This window comes from Falco peregrinus, chromosome 6, assembly GCF_023634155.1.
Source record: "Falco peregrinus isolate bFalPer1 chromosome 6, bFalPer1.pri, whole genome shotgun sequence".
Taxonomy (NCBI): domain Eukaryota; kingdom Metazoa; phylum Chordata; class Aves; order Falconiformes; family Falconidae; genus Falco; species Falco peregrinus.
Window position 1 is genome coordinate 61,190,759 of NC_073726.1, and position 20,740 is coordinate 61,211,498.

The 20,740-nt window shown below is 41.2% G+C and overlaps 1 protein-coding gene across 1 annotated transcript; it reads right to left on the reverse strand.

Annotated features, from left to right (window-relative positions):
- Nucleotides 1-558: 558 nt before the first annotated feature.
- On the reverse strand, nucleotides 559-20,557 carry PWP1 (PWP1 homolog, endonuclein). Its single transcript, XM_055807746.1, has 15 exons — nucleotides 20,387-20,557; nucleotides 20,230-20,288; nucleotides 17,827-17,972; nucleotides 17,311-17,396; nucleotides 14,945-15,041; nucleotides 13,248-13,358; nucleotides 12,654-12,784; nucleotides 11,284-11,357; nucleotides 9,001-9,097; nucleotides 8,042-8,103; nucleotides 5,845-5,956; nucleotides 4,734-4,824; nucleotides 3,763-3,884; nucleotides 3,184-3,289; nucleotides 559-2,472 (listed from the first exon to the last, which is right to left on the reverse strand). The coding sequence occupies exons 1-15, from the start codon at nucleotides 20,450-20,452 to the stop codon at nucleotides 2,357-2,359; spliced, it is 1,476 nt and encodes a 491-aa protein (XP_055663721.1). The 5' UTR covers nucleotides 20,453-20,557; the 3' UTR covers nucleotides 559-2,356.
- Nucleotides 20,558-20,740: the final 183 nt, after the last annotated feature.

Below are 20,740 nucleotides of genomic sequence, written 5' to 3' on the forward strand. Positions count from 1 at the left end.
TTTTTTTAGTATTTATACATTTAGGAAAAAAAGGTTCCCATTTCTGATGATGCTAAGACAACACCGCTTTTCCATCAATCATCTGCCTCTCCCAAGCTTTCCTGGGGTAAGGTAGGTATGGGCAGGAGCACCTCCACAAACAGGTGCAGCTAAGAACCAGTCTTCAAACCATCAAGATTTGCTGCATGGCTCTGGCTGTGCTGCAAAAGAAGAGTCAGCTGAGCTCTGTCCTCTGACAAGGTAGGTGAAAGCTCTTGTGAAACAAGCTCCAGTTCTTGCCCTAAACTGCCTGAGTTCAGCTGTACCTCTCCCTGTACGCTGAAATTCCTAGAGCACTCCCTGGGTTCTTCAAACCTGAAAAGGCAGAATGCTTGCCTTCTGAGATCAGTATGTGAATAAGAAGCCCCAGAAAGACAGTTTGAGGGATCCCGTTTAGTCAAGGAAAAGATGCGTTGCTTGCAGTAATGCAGTTTCTTCCTAAAACAAAAAGCAACTTTTAGAGCTACAGCGCTAATTAATACCGGAGGCAGAGATAACAAATTACTACGCTCAAAGAGCTTAACACAAAAGCATTTATTTCAAATGAAAGAGCTTTGAAAAACTTGTCAGTGGAGAGCACTTGAACAGAGTTGATTCTGGTGCTTTTACCTTCTTAAACTTCACAAAATTAGTTGTTCATTTGTTGTCCACACATTGTTCACTGCTGCTGGGAAGAGAAAGGATTGAGGCAGGAATCCCACCACATCCAGAATACTCTTGGTTCCTGCAGAGCCATGCTGAAGGCCTGTCACCAGACTAGAAACAGCTGAGCCCGATTCAGAAGTAGCCACTTCCCATCCCTCCAGGTTAAGGAAACCTACAGCCCTGCCTTTTCCCCATGTGCAGTTTGTACTGATACAATTTATCTGCTTTAATTTTACACCAGAATGAGTTCTGGTGAACGAGGGTGGAAAGCAGCGTAAGTAAGGAAGTAAGATACTGTCAACTACATGCACCAACACTACAGCTGCTTTGATACCAGTTCCTTTAAATCCAGGGCACTTTCACAGCAGCAGCAGCGCTTTAGCAGACACCCCACACAGAGAGGGAAGCACTTCCCAGGAGGGTATGATTATCATTTAATCTTTGGCCCAGGGTAAGGCACCTGGGTGTTCATTTTAAATGTAAGGAAACTGCCCGAGTCCCATGCCTTCATTAGGTTCTTGGGGCTTTAACTGAAGTGCTTAAGTCAGTGGTTAGGCTGATACTCAAAATGTTCCTCTGTGCCTTCAGGTTTCAAACAGAAATGCCTGGGAGGAGTAAGAACATGAGTATGTAATACTGACAGCTTTCACCAGTGACAGTGACCCACTGAGATCTCTACCCTCTTTGTGTCCTGACCGCCTCTGATCCTCTTCTGAGTAGTAGCTCCTTATTTCAGTTCATATTCTCTTCATACCTCTTCTATTTGGAGCTTGAAGAAAACCCCGGTACACATGCAACATCAATAACCTTCAGGTGCGGTAAAATCAGGGAAAAGAAACCCTTGATCTTCATGGGACAAGAGCTGGGCTATTTCTAGTTTGATATTGGTGAACTGAGGTGTTACAAATACATTTCAAGATTCTACTCAGCGACTCCAACTTACTCCCCCAAAAATAGTCTTGAGACTTTAAAAAGTTACACAGAAGGAATTTAAAAATCTCTATTAGAAATCTGTAAATCTAGCCTCAAATTAATGATAAATTATCTATTTACACTTGTCATTTCATTCTGCTTTTGTTTATTTATTACTCAGCTGTTGTATGAAATATTTTTCCTTACGCCCTCAGAAGGTATTTACATTCTTTGCAGTATCCAACAAACCCCTGGCAGCAGCAGAATGCTTTTCTAGTGACCGTTTCATTGTATAGATCAACTTTACACATAGTAGCCCCTCTTTCAAGGATCATCATCTTGGGCAAAGGCAAATGATTTAATCTTTCAAAGCCGGTAGTAGAGGCAGAAGCTTAGAACTGCAGATTTAAAGCTTAACCACGTCACCATGTTTCTTTGTCTGAGATGAAGAACCCTGTAGACTGCAAGACACTATAGCAGGGGTCCTCAAACTTTTTAACCAGGGGACCGGCGCATGGATGCAGTGGCAGGCAGTCATCTGCGGCTGCTTGGTTTCCACACACCCCCCCAGCCCCCGGCGGGGTGGGGTGGGGGGTGGATCTGTAAATACCGGGGGCTGGATTGAGGACCCTGGGGGGCCGTAGTTTGAGGACCCCTGCACTATAGAGTAATTTCTATGGACTCTCACCAAACGGGGAGCTGTAGAATACACATTCTTCGTAGTCCCATTTGTTACTTTGATTTTCTGATGTTTGGTCCATCATGATTCCATTGCTGTCTCCACATCATTGCTGCTACTGCTGGCCACGGTACCGCAAGCCGCAGAGTTAGCAGTAGCCAGGACAAGTCTCTCTCTGTTTCCAAAAACTTCATTCACTGCAACACAGATAGGGATCGCTTACATGTCACTCCTGTCCCAGAGACAAGAGGAGCACAGCAGGTACAGACAGCATGGCTCGCAGCATGGAATGGAAATCCTAACCTGGTGCAGTTTCAAAGCTTTTTCCCTTACCCCAAGTAGGAAGTTGAAGCTTAAATGTCAGAACAAATCTCCCGCATATGATACTTCAAATTTCAAGTCCTGTTACTTCTCCCCCAGAGCATCTCTAGATGTTGCCCTGTGCATAATTCCTGTACCTCAGTACTGTGAAATGGATGAGTTTTGTAGAGCAAAACATCCAGTTTAAATAATTTATTTCTGGTTTTAGTCTCTCTGGTTTCCACCAAGCTCTTAAAAGCCTTCTCCAAAAAGTCATGCCATTTAGTTACATGTTGCTATAACAACCAATCCAAATTGGTCCTCACTTTTATGCCTACAGGTACTCAAAGAATGTGACACTTGGTTGCACCAGGAATAAACATTAAGAAAAAAAGTAAAATTCATTATTATAAGAAATTGTGTGTTACACTTCAGCTACAAGAAAATAATGTGGCAAGCAGTTCTCCAAGTTAGAAAAAACCCCACATTTTTTGAAACTGAAAACATGAAAACATGTAGTCTTGGGGTATTTAAACACACTACCCTACAGTTTCTCTCAGAGCCATAATACATTACTGGGGGCAAGGGGAGAACCACAACAATGTTACCTGCAGAAATCTTGCTTATGTCCCAAACGCGCAGCCCTTCTCGCTCTCCTCCAAAGGCAAAAACAAACGGAAAGTCAGGGCAGCAAGCTGCACAGAAGAGAACACCCTGGGGGAGGAGGAAAGAGGATATATATTTTTTTTAAGATATCATCCTAAAATGAATGTCATCTGAAAATACTTCCACCCAGTTTTAACAAATGTAAGCTCTCTCTTTCCTGAAACTCACTTTGCAGTACAGAAAATTTAAGTCAAGAGTTGCTAATTGCAAACAGTAAATCACATCTTTGTCTTGAAACTGGCAGATGCACACCGGAGCACCTATAGTTCTACTCAAAACTTTGTATCTGGTATTCAGGTCTGAGGCTTTGAAGCAGTCTGCCAATTACTGAATTGAATACTGAACTGAATATTGCACTGTAATGAGAATGATTTACCCAGAATACACAGATGTGATTTTTTTTTTTTTTCCTAAAAGATGTTACATTAGGTAAAGCAAGATTCAAGCTAGACAAAAAAAGAATAAGCAGACATAGTTTATATACAAACCTTCCCGGAATCGAGAAATTAATTTTACTCTACCATTTTCATATCCCTGGAATGGATTAAACTTGGTCTGTTTCCCAGGATATCCCAAATTTTCACGTATTTGTCAGCAGATGATGTCACAAGGCACCCTTTGATCTGACTGCTTAGTTGTAGCCCTAGAAGATTAAAAGTACAGCAGTGTGAGAGCACCAGCTAATCACTATTTCAGAAACGAGGATACAGTTTGAAGTGAAGTTCTGAGAACAAACCCAGTATTCTCCTCGCGTTGAACTCTGTTCCGGCACAAAGGAACAAAACGTTAATGAAAGTTTCCTGCTGCCTCTGCTCCCTGTAGCAAGAGCAAACTGCCTTCATGCAGGCCTGTTTTGTCTCTCAGTCCAATAACAGTAACAGTGCAAAGATGCTATTGTTCTACTTCTTACATCACTTAATCTGGCTTCCCTAGGTAGGTTTTTTTCATTTATTTGCCAAAGACCATCTCTTTTGCTATCCAACATGATGGGGCATATTCATATAGTCTCATTTTAGGCACCTAATCAAGTGCTTCAGGTTGCTTTTGGGAAGCTCCTACATTGATCAAATACTTAAATAGCCTGAAAGAGGCAGTGTGAAAACCTTCCTGTGTGCCACACCTAAATCATCTCCAGAGTGAATCATAAAACAATTATGGACAGAGGAGGTAAATATTCTAGTTCACAGTCCTGGACCAGATTCCATAGGTTTTGTTCCTTCTCACCCAAAAATCACAGGGAGTGTGTCCCAAGTGAATAGATCTGTTTTGAGATGCCTATTCATGACACTCACTGAGAAAAGGTCACTGTTGTTAAAATACTTTGCTTACAATGGCTTCTCAGCAGAGATCTGTTTCACGTGCCAGCTCCCCATGATTAGTATGCACAACTTTTACTTGTCAAGCAAGGAATCGCTACTGCCTCAGTCATATCAGTTAGACATCTTCCAGATGTGCCTCGCCGCTGGGGACAAACACAACACACACAATTTACCTGACACCTCTTCATCGTGAGCTTTCAGTGTAAACAGTGGCTTATCAGAACGAGCATCCAGACAGTACACAAAGCCATCCTCTGTGCTTGCCTAAGGAAACATTTTCAAAACAAACAGCCGTAATCACTAATTTGGAAAAAAGCTCCTATGAAACAATACCCACCCCCTAGTGATCCAAGGCAGACTCCACACTACTTGGCAGGGCACGTTACACAAGTGTACACAGGTCTGCGTCCCCGAAGTCAGGCTCCATCCAGCTGGTACCTGAGCCATTCTGTGCACCTAAACTATGCTGCACTGACTTACGTGTAAGTCTTACTCCTAGACAAATTCCTTAAAATTGTATTTTGAAGATGGTTGCACTACTAAGCTTGGCTCACGCTAGGCAATGAAATACAGAGCCTTCAGCCTCCTAACTGTCAGTTCAATGTTTATGTAGCCATCTTGTGGCTACATAATGGCCCTGTGCAAATCTGCATGTGATTATACCAAGAGAGTTCTGCCTCACAAACCCAACAGAACTGAGCAAGTGTTCTTAATGGCTGTATACACAAAGCACCAGAGAGCTAGAGAGAAATTGAGAAAATAGTAAAGATTTGGTTTTGAATTGTGTTTAAAAGTTTTATTGTAGAAATCTCGACAAAACTAAGGTCTTTTTACTCTATACCAGCCAGGAGGACAGTGCCCTCTACCGCCGATTTAAAACACAGAATTAATATTCATGATCCTAGTTCCAATTAGCTACTTCTTAGCCCCAATCGCCTCATTACATGAAACACAACAGCAACTACACAAAGGCAAACATATCCCAGTCACTGAACACTGTAACAACATGGCAAAGATGCCACCTCTGGAGTGAAAAAGCATCAGCATCAATTGCTTTTCTACTGTCATAATAAAGATACAAGTAAGTAGCTGGGTCTTGATATGCTTGTTGGACAAACTACCTAAAACCACCCTCCCACACACTGCATTTCTAAAACAAGCAACACCAACAGTCCAACTGTCCATCAGCTCTGTTATATAATTCAGAAACATCCTGAACACAAAATACAGGTTAAATGAAATGGCAACAGTCAACAGACCAAGAACAGAAGAGCATATACTCACTAAGAAATTACAAGGTGAAAATTGATTCCAGGTTACTCTTTCAACCTGACCACTAAATCGCCACACTCTATGGTTATCTTGTGGGTTTCTGCAATCATACAGCACAGCTGATCTAGGGGAAAAAAGATAGGAAATGAAAAAAAAATAAATCAGGGCAGAACACTTTATGAAGTTTGTTTTACCACTGACATCTATAGAAAGTCCATGTAAACTACAATTCAAAAATCAAAATGGAAAAAACTTCACTATTTAATTTTCCAACTCTAGTAACAGATGAAAATTTCTCAGATAAGCACAAGCTCTTCCCATATGCTTCAAAGTTTCATCTTGGTGACAGACGTTCTATTGAAACTTAGCAAACAGAGCCTGAATTTACTCAATACACAAGATGCTTAATAGGAGACAATATTTATGAAAATATACCACTTAATTACAAAGACTTCAGTAAAGTCAAGTAATGACTGTTCAAAAACAATGCACTAATTACGAAATCAATGTTATACACATAAAAACATTTTCAAATATGATTTAAGGAAAAAAAAAAAAAATCACAATCTTTATAAGTATTTAAGGAAATGCTACTCCAAAAAAGATAAAGAGCAGACGGGAGTTAGTGGGTCCTGTGGTATTTACAGGCATACGCTCAGCCCAGTGGTGGCAGAATCTGCCCCAATCCAAAACACTCATGGATGCAAAATGATGCAAAATCTTCTATGACGAGATGACCTGCCTAGTGAATGAGGGAAAGGCTGTGGATCTTGCCTACCTGGACCTTAGTAAAGCTTTTGACACTATCTCCCACAGCATTCTCCTGGAGAAAGTGGTTGCTCATGTCTGGGATGGGTGTACTCTATGCTGGGTTAAAAGCTGGATGGATGGCTGAGCCCCAAGAGTGGTGGTGAATGAATCCTGTTGGTGTCCGGTCACAAGTGGTGTTCCCCAGGGCTCAGTACTGGGGCCAGTTCTGTTTAATGTCTTTATTGACCATCTGGATGAGGGGATTGAGTGCACCCTAAGTAAGTTTGCAGATGACACCAAGTTAGGGAGGAGTGTTGATCTGCTTCACGATCTCCTTGAGGACAGGAGGGCTCTGGACAGGCTGGACCAATGGGCCAAGGCCAGTTGTGTGAGGTTCAGCAAGGCTCAGTGCTGGGTCCTGCACTTGGGTCACAACCACCCCACACAGCGCTACAGGCTGGGGGCAGAGCGGCTGGAAAGCTGCCTGGTAGGAAAGGGCCTGGGGGTGCTGGCTGACAGCCGGCTGAGCATGAGCCAGCAGTGTGCCCAGGTGGCCAAGAAGGCCAACTGCATCAAAGGGGTAGCTAAAATGGGATCGAGCAGCTGGTCTCAGTGTTTGGACTTTTTTTCCTTTTTTTACTGAAGGAATCAAGGGGGAGGGAAGTAGACAAAAGCTTGTTCCTAACAACAATAAAAGGTTTTTCTCCAACACTTTCACTTAAGCAGATGTAGCAAGAGCATAACAGAAGCCAGAGGACATAAAGGCTTGGCTAAAGATTGGCAAGTCTATAAATATTTTAACATAAAGACAAAGTCTTAAAAGTAGGATTAAAAAAAATAATGATAAAAGAAAATCATTGTTACAGAACAAAATTAAACAGCTACTCCTATGAGATGGGAGAACAGAGGGGAAGTTTTGTGGCTGGCAGGGCTCGTAAGAACTGGCAGTTACAGAGCTGCTCCAACCATGCAGATACAAAGGATGTCACAGCACCTCCAGGCTCCACGCTAAAACGCTGGCTGTGGCATGCCTACCCACAGAAGCTGTAGGGAGCCAACTGGGATTTCAAAAGTCCCTCATGTCCTCACTCTGGTCTTACAGTTTGGCAGAACCTGGACGAGTTTTCACAGGAACGAGCAGTGATACATTCCCAGTGCAGAAAATGCCATAAGGACAAATTAAGAAATAAATTCAGTTTGGAGCAGACAACTGGCACAGAAAATGTCAGTCCAGATGGTTAAAGGATTTGACTAGTCCTGAGAAAGAGGTAAGGAAAATGACATTTTGGCCACATACAAACCTGGCTACCTTACTGGACAAAAATAATAGCATTACTCAAATTTGGCATAGTTACAAGCAAAGGAAAAAAAACCCCAAACCATGAGGCAACTTAATGGGCTTAATTCAATACTAATACCCTTCTTACATGTAACATTTGAAAACATTACCCTGACATACTTATCGTAAGATCCAGAAATAAGGGTCTGAGTTTCAAACGGATGAAATTGCAGTGTCTGCACCTAGAGAACAGAAGATTTTATTTAAAATAATAAGCACTGCGATATAACACACATATACAGGAACTTTCTTTGCCCAAACAAAGCACAACCCCCCTCCCCAAAACCAGCACATGTCCCTCCAAAACCCTCTCCTATTAAGCTTGTTATACTCAGATTTTGCATAAAACAGTGCAAGAGATGTACATTATTTTTATTTCTAACACCCACACCCAGTGGAAACAAAGTATTTTCCAATATAATTTAACTGAACAGAACCATGTGCCCCCTTTCTGCCCTATATATTAAAAAAAAAAGCTGGAGGAGGTAAAAGAATAGCTGCTTCCAATTTGGGGAAAAATGCAGGTGGTTAGCAAAAAATGAAAATCAGGAGTTTGCCAAGGGCAGCGACCTTGTTAACAGCAAAGTAAGGTTATAGCTATTAATAACTAACTTTCACATTTTAATTACTAAGAGATTAATGCATTTCTGAAGTACCCATCACTATGGTATTTTAGTATCATTTATTTTAAACCTTTCTTACCTAGAACAAACTGTAACTGACACTCATTGTTTCCTTAAGAGGGAGTTACAGTTTGACCTGTGCTCAGAGATCTATTTTTTGTAGCTTATACCAGCACTATTAGATTCCCAACCACCAGGGCTTCCGCACAAAAGACATTTTTAAAACTGCTGTCAATCTTCACAAACTTTCTAAAGGACAAGTTAAATAACATTTTAAAAAGCAAATACAGTGTTGTTCGCAAAAGCAACCAAGTCAGAAATTTAAAGAATTCTGCACAGTTGTCTGAAAATTACAAATTGTTGTTCTAAGGGTTCACTACCAAACAGCTAATGGAAAATGCAGTTTTTTTCCCCTCTATATTTTACAGTGGAAAAAATATAACAATTATTACACACCTTGTCTGTATGTAGCATCAGGTTGGCTGCTGGCTTACCCATAGACATATCCCACAAAATGACAGTATTGTCAGCAGATGCACTTGCTAAAACATTCCTGATAATGGATAAAAAAAACCACCAAACTTTGAAAAAATCTTTATAGAGATACAAAAAAAAAAAAAAAAAAAAAAAAAAAAAAGGTAAAAAATCAAAAATACATACAGAACCTGATCCTGAGATCAAGCACACTCTGGTTGATAGACTATGCTCCCCGAAGGTAATTCCGAGTTACAAATAAAGACTACAAGCAGACTTTATTGCATTATATTAGTACAACACTTAACAACATTGGCAATTTTGCTTGTATTCCTGCCCCCCAAAATCACTTAAAATATCATTTACTGGAAGATTTCTTGAACAAAATGAAGCAAGAAAGGCTTTTAAATGCTTCTTTTCCTTTGACATTACAATAGTATTTTTAAACATCACCTATGCAACTTAGTTCTGTTTCCATATGCATACAGCCAAGAGCCCGATTTTAAAATAGTTTGCTCTCTAATATCTGAGTGTTTATGTAACTACTGAAGCCCTAACACTTTATACCCTTCACAGAATACTGAAATGAACCACTAACATTTCAGTTTACAGACCCACATTTCAACTTAAATTTGACCAATTGTGTTAAGAGCAATAAACACACAGTTTACAAGTTTAATCAGAAACAACTCAAAACATTCCCAAAGGCCTGTCAAATACACAGTACGACTGCTACCATTGCTCTTAAAAACAGATCTATTACCACAACATACTGTTTCGGATTGAAACTGCTCCCTGCTCACCTTTTTCTTTTTATATTAACCAAGTGTTTCTGACTGAAAGAGCTAACAGTCTCTCGGAAACACTGTTCTCCTAAACAACGTTACAAGAGAAAGTTAAGAAAATGGACAGTGAAGGCTGTGACAACATTTTACAGTAACATCATTATGACCTACAGGCAGAACGTTTATTTAGAGAGCTGTCACAGCACGTCTTGCTTAAAAAACACCCCACCCAAAGAACATTTAAATATAAGCTGCTCCAAGGAGTTCCTTGCTTTGCTCATAAGCTTCCCTTTTCAAAACTGTTTTTGTTTCCTGAAAGATCTACCAGTATCAGTGAGTTCAAAACTCAGCACATTACAGAATTATGCATTCCAGACACCTAACTACTGTAGCTGTAATTTTTGTGACTTGTCTCTTATGTTATCCCCAGACAACCATTTCTAGGTACATGAAAGCTACTCTTTTGTAAGACTGATGGAATGATCACTACCACACTGTGCATATGCGTTTAATTTAAGAACAATAGACTGTGCACTGTAAATTAAGAGTGCAATTTTGTTTTCCAACCTAAGCAATTTTATTATTTACTGCATGTCTATGAGTGTGTTACTTTCTTCAGTATCTAGATAATAAAGCATTACAAGTGAAGGCTTACACCTGCTCATCAGGAGTATGCGGAGTTGACTACATGTATTTTCAGAGATATTTATGACAGCAGGAAAAAAAAATATGGAAAAAAAAAAAAATCAGCCTGTGTCTGACTGGAAGTTTCAAGGCCCATGCTGAGGAACCTTCCTCAGTTAAGAGCTGAACTGCTAACCATCACCTAAGCAATAAAAAACCAGCAGCACCTTTACTTCAGTCAGCACACTGTCCTTGACCTCTCCCCCAAGATAGGCCAGCTCTGTGTTTCTTCAACAGCAGCACTTCATTGCTCGTTCGTTCAGGCAGCAGGGAATGCTCTCTGCCTAGGATAACCCAAAGGTCACAGGCATTTCTGTAACTGTGCTATTAGGGCTCTTACACTCTTTTTTCTGTTCACAGCTCTGGGGCAAAAGCCAGAGGAAAAAAATCCAGCACAGCAAGGACTTCCTTCTATAAATCTACTTCTATCTGTTGAAATGGTTTTAGGTTATTGGCAGATCAGGGCAGCCCTTCTGCTTCTCCAGTTTGTGCATCTGACTTAAAGTAGCCGATATATCAAATGGCTTTGACTCACCTTAGCCCTGGACAACCTGCAAATAAAAAGTGATTGCAGCAATATACAGTTTTTTTTTTTTTAAAAAAAAGATAATCAAGACTTCTAATTAAAAAAAAAAAGTGGCTGGGGGGAATGTGTGTTTTTGAGAATTGATTCATTTCAGCACTGCTTTCAAGTTCAATGTTATCCTACATAAGATTCTGGATTTGTGTGAAAAATGTGTGCTTGATTAAGTATGCGAATTTGTAACCATCCATTGTTATTAATGTATTCCTTTACCTGCTTTGTTTATTCCACGAAAGATCAAGCACAGCATCAGTATGTCCTTTCACTGTCCCTTCTGAAGATAAACTCTGTGTATGCAGACACAACATAAAGAGACTTTTGAATTACAGCTTCAGTGGAAATCAAGCATTACAACATGTTAGTATCCATTCCTTAATGCCTTTATCAGCAACTTCGTATTTTAATTTATTCTCACTTGCTGCAACAAGGCTTTTGACACTGTCTTTGCAGTCCCTGCACCTCACCTCTTACCCCAGAGGTCAGATTGCTCTGTTCACAGCTGGTGGTCGTTCACAGAACTGGTTATTCCCTTCAGGCTGGTGAAAGGAATTCTATTGTGTCCAGCTAATGTGCAGCTCCTAAATTTAAAAGGGTTAAGCTTCCAAGTTTACTGGGACAGCAATTGGAAACCACCCATAAGCCACCTTGTTCCTCTTCTGCTCTTGATTCCAAGCTTTAAATATCCATACAGAGAACAATCAGTATTTCAAATTGAGGTAACATTTATGAACACTATATTCAACAGCAATTCTGGTAACTCGGTGATTTTCAGAAGCAAGTTTCACAGATCAAATTCCCCTTTCAAAGATACTTTTTCTATTGTTTTTAAAACCAGAAGGTCTAAGAGCTCAAGAACTAAGTTCCCTTCACAATTACACAGTGGTTCTTCAGCTGACTAACGCTGCAGTACTGCTTCATTTGGGAAACCAAGATTATCTACATACCTAGTGTTCACCTTCCCTATTTACTCTAGGGAGTGTTCAAGCACTTCCTGAAGCATCTACTATACCAAAAATCTAGAAAATGTAAGTGATGTTATCTTCCGTGTTTGTTTTACATACCAAAGAATTTGGACAAATTTTAACAACATATTCAGGCATACAATAAGAGTCAGATTCATCTCACATAACTTAGCATACAGTCTAAAACTCAGTCTTCCTCTTTGGTAGTTAGGATTTTCTCTGCAGGCCCGTAAAAGAAACTCAGCCATGCTCTGTGTGTGTGTCGCTACACATTCTCCTTAGACTATCTCAATGGCTATCTTAAAATGTGTTTAAATTTTAAACACATAAAGCTAACAAGATGAATCCTGAATAAATGAATTTTAGTAGTGTTAACCTTGTCCTTTATTGCTCAACATCTTTTCAACTTTGAGTCACAGGAAAATACCAGTTTTAGCCTGTTGCAGACAACCATGACATTATCTTCTGTAACCTGTCTAAACACCATCTTTCAACATGACATACAGAATTAAACCAGATTATCCACGATTTTTTCATTGTAGGAGAAAAAGTAATAACAACATTATCCTTGCTCTAGGTTTCCTGCATCCAACCAGATACAAACCATTTTGAAATACTTACTTTCTTTCCTTTCTTTTTCTTCTTTTTCTCTTTCTCGCCTCCAAGAGAAAAGACTGGTTCTAAGGATTCTACTATATCAAGGTCCCAAATGTCAATAACTGGGGTCATGTTACCCACTGCAACATAATTTCCTACAAGCAGAAACCCAAATGCATCCACATTTAGAGTTACAAAACAGCATATCTGGCATTCCAGCTGTTGCTTATTTCTTTAAGTAAAACTTATACTTACGTGCCAGAATCTTCTATTTGAACATATTTGGCACCGGCCATAATTACTTTGAACAAAAGCAACCTTTCATTTGCAAATGGAAAATAAAGCAGATTATAGCAGAGCTTGCTCTGGTCTGCTAACTGATGATAACTTATTTGTAATAAAACCAGTGTTTTAGTCACATAACTTGTTATAGCAGCATCACTAAGGTAACTGTAACACCAAACCAAAACACCTGATATTCAGTTTTTCCATCTTAATATCTTGGGTTTATTTCTGTTTGTACTACTGGAGGAAATTATTCAGTGACAAAATTACATTTATGTACTTTTCAAGTAAAAATTATTTAACTGGACATGTACAGTATCCTTTGCAACTTACCTTGCGATTCATCAGGACTAGGATCAAAATTCAACCACTCCAGACATAGAGGGTAAGCAGGCAAGATAATATCATGATGTACATAAAATGAGTTCTCTTCATGATTATAAACTATAAAAGAATTAAAGATATACAAGATATCAGTGAAGAGGAAAAGCAAGCAACTATGAACAGTTCACTTCTGCAAAAGGCAGATGTGGCAAACACTAAGCTGTCAAGATGTAGAATGTAAATTCACAGTGTGTTCAGAGCTTTAGTGTAGAAGCCAGAGACTCCAAGTACTAATGCTACGCCTCACAGAATTACACAAAACATTCTCCTGTGTACTTTAGATGAAGAAGTGACAAGCTCAGCAAAGCTTAGATACTTTATTCCTAGCATATTACGTTACTTCGTAAGATCACTTCAAAATAGATGCTCTGTATCCACCACTTTCTACATCAGGATACATTAATGAAGGTTTAGGCACTCATTTTACAGAATGAGCATTTTTTTAAAAAAGGAATAATTCTAGATGAAATCAAAGGGGAAATGAATGTAAAAAAGAAACATTTTTCAAATTAGAGGAAGATGAAGAAGTCAGGTGAAGTTACCTTTAGTAGGTTGTAACTGATACACAGGAAGAGTTTTGGTAAAGCAACCCTATACTAGACAGCATTCCCTTTAGCCAGCTATTTTTCTCCCTCTAATAAAAGAATTTACTAACCTGATAGGATAGTGGAAAAACCCCATTAATTATTTAATAACATGGCATCATCACACACACAAAATCACTGTGCCGTTTTTAAGTGTATGTGACAGATGTTCAGATACTAAGTAAAGTCTTCAATTAACTAAGTACTCTTGGTAGCTAAGACAGGGCTACCCAATGTTATAGACTGCAGAAGCCTGTGCTACTGTTTTATAAGTTTATATTGAGAAAATAACACAGTTAAAAAAAATTTGTAAACACCTCCAGATACAGAAAGTGTCAGATGCTGGTATCTGAAGAGATGCTTTCAAACACTTCTGCCTTCCTGTTTTCTTAAAAATGAATACTTTGCTTGCAGAAACATGTACCATAGCAGAAGTAGCCAGAAACATTCCCTCAAAGAACCACTGTAAAAGAAGACTGTAACTTCAGCACACTCAGTACTCCTTGCTGCAACAGAAAAAAACTTTTACACAGTAAAACTAAACCCATCCCTGGAACAAGCAGTATTTAGACCTTACTGAGGATCATCTCTTCTAAAACTAAGATGATAAAGGTGCTGATTCTTTGACTCCTAGCAACGGAAAACCCATTTAAAGAAGCAAGGAGAAAGCTGAAGGGAAAAAAAATGACATCAAAATAATAAACCGCAAGAGGAAGCTTGCATGATATGGAAAGTAAGACTGGAAGAAAGATCTTATGTTCAGAGAATAAAAATACCATAGTACTTTCTAAGTGTCATTAGAAATGAAATAAAGAAAGGAAATGCTATACTGCCTGAAGGAAGCACTGTCCTCTAAATAACAGTAACTCCACGTGAAATACTCTAGTTCTGGAAAGTGGCTAAAGCACCATGACATTGGAAAGAGGACAAAACACACAGGGAAGATGGGGAGGAAAAAACCTTCCAAAACCCAGCCCCCTCCTCCTACACAGCCATATGGAACACGCTAGGCAAGACATAATCCCTAGGTTCACTGTAAGGATTGAATCTGATATTACTTACCATGGACCTCCAAACTACAGTAGTCTTTATCAGCTCTGCCACAAAGGACAAGATTGTCACTGGGCTTAATCAAAAAGTCCTCCTGTTCATATTGATCCTGAACAGCAAAAAGGAGAGGACAATGGATGTTAAGCAAAGCCCATAAATGCACAAAACTACACATGTTCAAAAGGTTGAATCAGTAATAATTTTTAACCATAACGGAAAACACTCAAACCCCAACACCCTGCTGCTCATCTGCCAAAAATCATCTTAGAGTAGCACACAGAGAAAAGCAGGAACCAAACTCGATCACGGGGAGATTGAATGTTATTACATAGACTGAAGTACTGCTCATGTGGACCTAGGTGGACTTAAAGAGATGTTTAATTACCAAATACAAAATCATATTTTGAGGCTACCATGATGCAGCCCATTGCTGAAAAGAAAATCACCACCAGGAGCCCACATACACAGCTTATTTCCCTTGTGTTCTCATGCCTTAAGCATTTATACAGTGTAACAATGTCTTACACAATAAGCATACTGTAACTGCTCCTCACATCCAGGAAGCAATTCCAGGAGCATTAGAACATTGTCTACTTTCTTGAAAATATTTCCAGAAAAGTGCTGCCTACAGCTATACTGGGCATTCAGCTGTACCAGAACAGATGTAACCTCTCATCTAATTTTCATTGTTACTGAGGAATGGAAGGCATTCAGGGAATTTTTGTTAGTGGAAAACTAAGAACTGTACGTAAAAGTCAATCGCCTTATGCAAACACAGTACCATCCTTCAAATACACAACATACAAGACTTTGACTTCTTGTTGCAAGCTTTTAATTTCTTTTTATTCACTTCAAGCTTCTTTTCAATATTGGAATTCTATCAAGTCCTGCAATTCTTTGAATTAATCAACTTAATGTTGCACAATACTTAGTCTTCTACAGTACTAGTCATAAACACCAAAAGACAACAAAAAATGCATGTTGAAGAAGGAACTAAAAAGTACTCTCTTTCAGAATTTGAGGAAAGGACTTGAGTGTAGGAACAAAGGCCTGAGAAAAAAAGGTGTTCACTTTTTCTATGTCTGGAAGAGTGTCAGATTTTCTGACACAGAATAAATGCAGCTCATATTCTCTCTGAATCCCTGTGCAAATACCTCTTTGACTATAAAAATCACTCAAAGCATTCCTCTCCTCTACTGGTACACAGGAGCAAGAAAAATCATCAACCAGTCAGTGGAACACAGACAAAACACAGTGCCCCAAAGTGCCCATAGCACGCGAACTCATTTTAAAGATAAGACATAAGCCTTCCTCCTTAAGCTTTGTTACAGTATGTGAAGTCACTTGCAGCAACACCTTGTCTGAGACCACATTTGACAAAGTCCCCTGACACACAAACTAGATGTTGCGGTAGAAGGCTACAGCTACTCCTTTCTTTCAGTATTACTAGCTTTGTAAAGAACCCAAAATAGAATAGAATAAAATGGAATAGAAGAGACAGCACCCAGAAAAATCTCAGAATCTTTATGCTTAGGTCACAAAAATTCACCTACTCTAGTTGCAATCTATCCTTCTGAACTAGACTGTGGGACATTGTTTGGAATCCCTCCATCTCTTCTCTGAAGCAGCACCCAATTATCCTAGTCATGGCAATACCGATGTTAAGTAGAGCACAAGGATTACCTCACGTCTTGCATGCTGCATCCCTGTTCACCAGAAAAAGACAAACAGGCTGCATAACAGGACAGCACTGCTGACAGTTAGCTTGTCTTAGACTACAGCCAGAGACTGCTTCATACCCTGCGGAGCTCCTACAAAGCCAGCTCCTGCAAAGATGTTCCCCATCTGTTTCCTGGTGGAAACTTAATACAGGCAGAAACAGTCAACTACACAGTATGCTGTGCATATATGCTTAACAGGGACATACTTCTTCATGCTGTACCCCTAATATGACATGTAGCCTCAGTTCACCTCAGCTTGGTTTCTTCCACAAACTAGTGGAAGGTGTAAGAGTCTTGCACTCTGGGAAGTTTTCTAATTTGGGTGGTTAGCAGCCTGAGATTTGTTATTTCTTCAAGCATTTTCTGCGTCCTACTAGAGAGGTGACAAACCACTCCACATATAGAAGCATACGGTTTAAATGAGCCAGTTCACCTTAATATCTGACTTAAACACAAAAAAAAACCCCACACAAAGGGGACTGCACAAATCAACCTTAAAGAGGGGTGTGTGTGTGGAAAGAGTTCTGTCTGATCAAAAATCTGGCACACCCTTGGAAAAGGGCTGCAAGTACTTACAGATCCTAAGGCAGTGTGGAAAATTTAACTGATTTTTAAGTTCATGCTGTTTAAGATATTTAACATTTTTATAGTACTTACTGTAGTTTTTAGAGTAATGTAAGGATCAAGTTCATTACTGCCATATACTGCCAGAGTAGCCAAAGAGTCTCCAAGTTTTATATCACCTAGATGAGAATTTCAGAACATTTTTTATGCATTTCAATGACAGGTGAAGTTATAAACTCCTGTACCAAAACCTGTATTACAAAATATTAGGAGTGAGCTAAATGAACATTGAAGTTCATGAAGCTCATGAACATAAGAATCTCATTAAGCTAAATTGCTTTGTGCTTTCAGATTTTTCACAGACTTAGTGCTTTCACCAGCACTACAGCAGGGGGAGCGACAATCCTTCCCACATGCTCTAGGTCAGCGAGTGGGACTGAATTATTTCACTGACTAAATGACTTCTAAAACTGGGACAAGCAAATCATTAAAAAGGTGAATTTCCAGCATTTGAAACTGTGTAGTTTCAGGACGCTAATGTCTTGAGTACAACAGGAAGTGAAAAGGCCTTCACTTACACTGCATATCTGACATTTAAATTTTTCTTACCTGTGCATTCCTCTTCATCATAATTTTCCAAATCATATTCCTCCAGTTCATCATCAGACAGGTCTTCATTTTTATGAGAAGACTTAGCTCTGGCTACATTCATGTCATCTGCCACCTGGCCTTCATCGCTACCATCAGTGTTACCCCTGTTTAAAGATACACATCTCTGAGAAACCATGACAGCCATCTAGGATGCTTCCAGGTAACTGCTTAAGGGACCACTAACAAGATTTCAGCACACAATCCTGGCTATTCATATTGGTTTCAAGTCTTCATGTCAATAATCTGGAAATCCATTCACTCCTTTCCTAACTTTTCCCAAAACACAAGGCACCACTATTCTCAGGCTTCCAGAGAAAGTCTCTCCTTGAAAGTTTTCATGACAAAATTTGGCACAAATTTGGCTCTTCAGAGCTAAGCTGTGTGTCTAAATGCATTCCTCTTACACCTTTTTTGTGAATACAATGCTCCCAACCTCACCTCTCTGCATTCTCATGTCCAATTCATTCCTTCCTTCCTTTTTTCCCCTCCCCCCCACTCACAGGCCCTGTCATATGCAATGATTCTTGCATTTCTTCAAGACTTTTAAGACCTTATTTCCTCATACTTACCATATTTATATTAGAAGAAAAAACAACATAAAATTCTTTAGGTAGGGACATATTGTGCATTACTTCTTAAAGGGTAAGCTATGCAACATCCAGAAAACTTGGAACTTTCATGGCTACAATTCCGTATGCAAGAAATTCAGTAGAAGGAATATAAATTAAACATTGGCTGAGGACTTAACAGACATCTGAGATGTCTCAATGGAGCATGCTCCACAGGAACTCATCCCTGCTGAACACGTTTTTTTTCTGTCCTGCAAACAAAATTCCCAGGCAATGGTGAGCCACAACAGTTCTCATAGATATGATTTCTAAATTCAGTATCAGAAACCTATTTTTGTAATTTGTTCAGTAAAATAAACGCTTCACATTACCAGTTTTTAAACAAGGAAAATCTCGTAACAAGGTAATTAAAGATGCTAAATCTGAGTCTGTTTTGAGATTTTTGCACATGAAAAAAGGTGGCTGATACTGTAACAAATTCTACAAAGTGCTAGATGTTATGAAGAGCTCATTAACACCTTCGGTTGTTAGGGATGGTCTTTAAGTTTCCATCCTGTAGTTTAACAGAATGCATAACAGCACCTCCCATCTTTCCATGTTTTTGAAATTGCAAGAGAAAGGAACCTAATCAAAACCTCAAAAGTTGACATGCATAAAGGAGAAACTAGCAACACCACAGATAACAGAAACATTAAACACAGCTGTTTTAAGAAATTCAGATAAAGTAAGAATCTTCCAAAGTTTAAGATTATTTTTAAAATACTAAAAAACAAAAACCAGAACAAAACACATTCTGGGACAAAACACTGTTCAGCAATTAAAAAAAAAAAGTCACAGATCCATCTAGCAGAAATTGGGTGGGTAATATTCACAACTATAAAAGCTTTTACTCTACCTATTGCATCTGTTCAATTGTACATATAACCACACACCCTGTGTAGCTGAAACAGAATTAGAATCCTAAATCTACAAACAGATCTAAACGAAAAAGGCCAGAAATTGGAATAAGACCTCAATCCCTCATCTTCTTTTAGACAGAAAGCAGCTGTTTTTTCATTGTCTTCCATAGATTATATCTCCTAATCCATCACACCTGTGATGCTTTTCATAGGTTTATTTACCTTTTTCTTAAAGGCAGAGTGAGAAAACACAGCTACACAACTAAGGGCATTCAGTGATGAGCAGTCAGCTACGATGTGTCGTTTCACGTGCGAACCGTAGTTGCACCCCTGAGTAACTTTTAGCCGGAGCATTAAGTCCCAAGGCATCCTGAGCTCCACCGCTGCTCCAGACTCGCCCAGACTGTAACGCCTCACCCGCAGCACCCGCCTTTCCGCAGTCCGTTTGGGATTGCCCCCTCGGTTTGCCATGTCTCCACAGCACTCGCGGTGACAAACCCAATCTGAGCTTGTCCCCGCGCTGCAGGCGGGCCCGGGCTCGGCCTGCAGCGCCCCGCCAGCCCGGCGGAGCGGGGCTGAGAGCCGCACCGCGCCCCCGGCGCAGGCAGGGCCCGCTCCGGCCGGCGCTGCTTCCCTCACCCTCCGGGCAACAGACCCTCCCGGGGCGCCAGGGAAACCCAGCGCAGTCCCTGCGGGAGGATCGCGCGGGCCCGCTCCGCTGCTCGCCGCCGCCTCCCGGGCCGGGCCCTCCTCAGCCGGCGCCTGGGAGCGCGGGCCGGGCCGCTGCCCGAGCTCTCCCCTCCCCAGCTCCGCCCGCGGCCCGGCCCGGTGGGCTCCAACCCCGCCTCCTGCAGAGCCCGAGAGCCGCGCCCCGCCCCACCCCCCCGGCTCACCCCAGCCGCTCCTGGGCCTCCTCGATGAGCCGGTTCAGCTCCTCCTGGCCGAGCTGCACCTGCGGGGCGGACACAGCGAGGGGTGAGCGCGGCGGAGGGCGCCGGGGGCGAGCGGGGGGTCCCTCAGCCCGGCCCCGGCCCCGGCCCCCGCCCCCACCTTGTCCGGCGTTTCCTTGGCAACGCCGCAGCGCACCCAGCCGGCGCAAGTCACGGGGCAGCTCATAGCGGCGGCGGCACGCGGGCGGGCGGTGCGGGGCGGCGGCACGTGCGGCGGCTCCGGCGCACCCCGAGTGACGTGGCTGACAGCACCTCCGCCCGCAACCGCCGGGAAAAAAGGAAGAGGCGGAGCCACAGCGGCGTGAGGTCATCACCCAGCGCCGGGAGAGCACGGAGGGAGGGGCGGGGCCCGAGGGGCGGGGGCGGGGCGGGGCGGGGCGGGGCGGGCGGGCGGTGGTTATCCCCTCACGGCCCCGCCCCGCCGCGCCCGGGCAAGGGGCGGCAGACGCTCGGT

Coding starts and splice junctions, on each gene's coding strand:
- PWP1 (XM_055807746.1), bottom strand. CDS start 20,452: ATGAGCTGCCCCGTGACTTGCGCCGGCTGGGTGCGCTGCGGCGTTGCC. Junction 5,957..8,041: donor ATTTCTGGATCTTACGATAA/GTATGTCAGGGT, acceptor TTTTTCCCCTAG/ATCAGCTGTGCTGTATGATT. Junction 2,473..3,183: donor CATAAGCAAGATTTCTGCAG/GTAACATTGTTG, acceptor TCTGTGTTGCAG/TGAATGAAGTTTTTGGAAAC.